The sequence below is a fragment of the Amblyomma maculatum genome, chromosome 11, assembly GCF_055883805.1.
Source record: "Amblyomma maculatum isolate TAMU_Amacu chromosome 11, ASM5588380v1, whole genome shotgun sequence".
In the NCBI taxonomy this organism is placed as follows: domain Eukaryota; kingdom Metazoa; phylum Arthropoda; class Arachnida; order Ixodida; family Ixodidae; genus Amblyomma; species Amblyomma maculatum.
Genome location: NC_139354.1, coordinates 39,929,322 through 39,933,553, shown reverse-complemented (window position 1 = coordinate 39,933,553; position 4,232 = coordinate 39,929,322). Strand labels below are relative to the sequence as shown.

The 4,232-nt window shown below is 45.3% G+C and overlaps 1 protein-coding gene across 1 annotated transcript; it reads left to right on the top strand.

The window, feature by feature from the left end:
* Window positions 1–3,115: 3,115 nt before the first annotated feature.
* On the top strand, window positions 3,116–3,824 carry LOC146173603 (uncharacterized). The gene has a single exon (XM_084583966.1). It carries the CDS (start codon window positions 3,120–3,122, stop codon window positions 3,822–3,824), a length of 705 nt encoding a protein of 234 aa, XP_084440092.1. The 5' UTR covers window positions 3,116–3,119.
* Window positions 3,825–4,232: the final 408 nt, after the last annotated feature.

Here is a 4,232-nt window from a genome sequence, read left to right as displayed (position 1 = left end):
TTATGAACTAGTTATCGCGATATCGCGAATACTAATACTGAATACTTTATAGCTCGTTAGTGCTGCTATTTTGTGTAAATAATGTATATTGCATCATCTACATGACACTATGGGGTCTTCGAGCCCTTTGACCTCTCCAACGCCTCAGTTACGTTCCAGCACCTTATGAACCGTGAAGTGACCATGGCGCTTGTCTACCTAGAGGATGTCACTGTCTACGATGCCATGTTTCATGAGCGTCAGCGGAGCCTGAACCTTGTGTTCTTCAGGCTCTTATTGCAGCGGGGCTTCGCTTGACACTGAAGAAGTGTTTCTTCGGTTTTTCAGAGGTTACATAATTGGGTGACTTCGCCGATTGGCATCGTATTCATCCCGACCCTATTTGCCTACTAATCGCCTACGAAGCTCCACTCACGCCCAAGGAACTGAGTAGTTTCCTTCAACTTGAATCCTATTTCCACGACTTTATTCTGGTCTATGCTAAACGGAGCATGCCTCTAATTACAGGGGTTAAAGACCCCCCCCCCCACCCCTGCTAAAAAAGAACACAGCCTGGGCTTGGAGTCAGGCCCAAAAACGAGCGTGTTTTGGCACCAAGCATGCACTCCTAGAGCCTCCGACTTCGGCCCATTATGATCAGTGTTGCTGTGACCGTACAAATGCCAAGTTAGCGACGTTTCGTCTGACGAGGTGAACTTCAAGAAAAATCCGTCCTGTGAGAATCGGCCCGAGGTGTTTTCCCCTTCTTAGTTCGACTGTTGACACTTCCCGTCCAGGGGCGCCCATTGTCAGCGAGGGACGATCGGAGTGAACCGTCCGCAGACGTTCGGGAGAAGAAAGGAGCCTGGGGATTACGGAAATTAGAGGCCGCTACCAGTGACTGCAGGAAAGAGTTGGAACCCCGACGATGCTAGGAGCCGTCTCCTTGATGCCGCTCGTATACGTGTGCTTCTGAGAGGGAAACACACCTGCACCGTCATGGCGGATCTTTGCAGAAGAAGCGGAGTCTACCTCCTCGCCGTTCCCACGCTCTACACGACAAGTCACCACGCCAGATGAAACAATACTGGGCTAGTCCGTGCATCAGACCATCAGTGCGGTGATGTGTTTGATTGGTTGCCGATATTTGAGGGATGTGCCCTTGAATCAATTTGTCAGCATCTTCAGAGAGGGGCTGGACATAAGGAGATTTAAGACGGTGCAGAGCACGAAATGATGCTCTGAGGCCTTATAAACTTCTTATCGAGACGCTTTTTCACTATGAACTATTAACTCTTGCCATTTTGCTGTTCCTACCATTTAGGTCATGTAAATAAGTTTTCTCAAAGTGCAGTTAAACCCGCTTGTTTTTGTTTTACCCATTCCGAAGCTTCAATCCTTCCTCAACCCGAACTCTCCGCACGCTGCCAAGTGAAGGCCGGGTTGAGCTAGTCCCAGCGTCACGACAGTGTACTCCGATCATCTTACACACGGACGCCAGCCTAGACGAACTCGGAGCTGTCCTTTTGCAGGAAGACGAGTCCGGCAACCAGCATGTCCTAGCTTATGCAAGCCGGCAACTCCAAGATGTTGAACGACGCCGGCATTCATCGGAGCTCGAGTGTCTCGCTGTTGTCTGGGCGTCGCGAAGTTCCATCCATATCTGTATAGGAATAGGTACGGAGGTATAGGTATAGGCGCCGCCTAACAGTAGTCACGAACAACAGCGCGTTGACTTGCTTGAAGTACTCTACTCATATGAATGCAAAGCTCGCGCGCTTATCTCTCCAACTAAATGAGTACGATTTCACCATCGTGCATCGTCGCGGCTCCATCAGGACGCTGGTTTCATATCTCGCCATCCTTTAGCGGTGATGTCTTTGCGCTTGTGCGTGTTCACTGGTACTGTGCACAGATATGGTCACCATCACCACATCTACAGAGAGCACATGGTTCACAAGGAGCGTCAAAATATGTATAAACAAAAAGAAAAGGTTGTACGCGAAAGCTAAAAAGTCAGCATCTGAGCACGATTGGAATCAGTATCGTACACATGCCCAACAGTGCAAAACTGAAATCGAAATCGCAAAGAACAAGTTCTATAACAGTGACATTTCACGTCTGTTAAAGAACAATCCTCAAAAATTTTGGCGCGTTGTTAATCCAAACTATGGTACAAACACCTCAGTGTCAATAACTAAAGAAGGAAAGCTCCTTACCTCCCCTCAAGTAGCAGAGGAATTCAACCAATTTTTCTGCTCAGTTTTCACTGATGAGAGCCCTTTACCTACTGACCTGCAATTTCCAGAGCTACACGAAAGCATGCCCGACATAACTATCACAGCAGAAGGTGTATCCTCTGCCATAGACCGCCTTCCTGCTAACTCTGCACCCGGCCTCGATAACATATGTCCTAAATTACTAAAAATAGCGAAACCTGCAATATGCTCCATCTTAGCTGCTATTTTTCAGCAATCCATTGATACGGGTTGTGTACCATACGACTGGAAAATTGCGCGTGTCATACCCATTTTCAAATCTGGTGATGCCTCTCTGCCATCAAATTACAGACCAATTTCTTTAACCAATATAAGCTGCAAATTGCTAGAACACATAATCTCCTCCGCCATAATGGGTCATCTGGTGAAGCATAACTTCTTTTTTCCCAATCAGCATGGCTTCCTACATGGTAGGTCTTGCGAAACACAACTGTTTGAATTGGTTACTGACCTTCATCATGCTGTTCATGTGCACTCTAAATAGACGCCGTATTTATAGATTTCGCCAAAGCATTCGACAAAGTCCCACACATACGTCTAATAAAGAAGCTTGAAAATTTAAACCTAAATTATAAGGTTATTTGTTGGATAAGGAGTTTTTTGGCTAATCGCTATCAATCAGTCTTTGTTAACAGCCATTCTTCCTCCCACTCAACCGTTAAATCTGGAGTGCCGCAAGGGTCTGTACTCGGACCTATCTTGTTCTTAGTTTATATAAATGATATCAGTAATAACCTAAATTCGACGGTCAGATTATTTGCTGATGATTGTGTGGTATACAGACAGATAACTGATCTTTCAGACTGTACTCATTTACAATCAGACATTGATAAGATCAACAACTGGTGCACACAATGGCAAATGGAAATTAACACCTCAAAAACAAAACTTGTCAGATTTACCACAACATCTAACACCGAACCATTCCATTACACTTTGAACAACGTGCGTATTGAATCGGTACCCATCATAAAGTATTTAGGTGTACATTTAGCATCAGACCTTTCATGGAACTGTCACTTAGATACGGTCATCAATAAGGCTTCCAAAACACTCGGCTTCCTCAGACGCAACCTGCGATTAGCTAATCCAGACACAAAGCTATTAGCATACACCACATTAGTGCGCTCTAAGTTGGAGTACGCCTCTTTAATTTGGAACCCTCATCAAGCATACCTAGTAACAAAATCGGAGTCTCTGCAAAATAAAGCCGCCCGTTTCACATCTAAAAACTATTCGCGATCCGCAAGTATAACTGAAATAAAAACCGCCCTCAACTTACCTCTTCTTGAAAGACGGAGAATGTTTTCCTTACTGTCCTTTTTCTTCAAATTATATTATAGTAATTCTTCCTTTGCGTTGTATCATATCACGCCGGCTCATCATGTATTCCCACGCATTGATCACCAACTGAAAGTGCAACCCATCTTTGCTCGAACCAATCTGTTCTTTCACTCGCCTCTCCTCCTCGCCATCCGTCAATGGAATCTGCTGCCTGCCACCATTGCATCTTCCAGTGATTATGAAACGTTTGTAACCGGACTAAAAAATCACTTCGAGCTGTAACCTTCATCTTTACATTTCTTTTTTTTTCGTATTAAAGCGCTGCTCTTGGAAAAACGTGAATGTTAGGTGCCATCTGTATCTTTATTTGAGTGTTTGAAGCATTAGCTTTTCAACATTTTGCGCCTGGCTATATTGTTAACCACTGTATACTTATCGCAATTTTGGATGCATTGTTTGTACTGTTGTCCCACTTTCCGCCCCCCCCCCCCCCTATGTAATGCCCGCCCGGGCCTTTAGGGTATTTGAATAAATTGAATAAATAAACTCGATCAGCAATGGACGGACCTGCAGACTGCACAGGCAAGTGATTCCGACCTGGTAGTTATATCCGTGCCCTCGGAGCAGGTTCTGAGGCATGCACCCGCCAGCATGCGCCGCGCCTATTGACTCATGGACGGTACCCTGCAA

Bases quoted from the DNA above. Each gene is read 5' to 3' on its own strand.
- LOC146173603 (XM_084583966.1), top strand. From the start codon at position 3,120: ATGGAAATTAACACCTCAAAAACAAAACTTGTCAGATTTACCACAACA.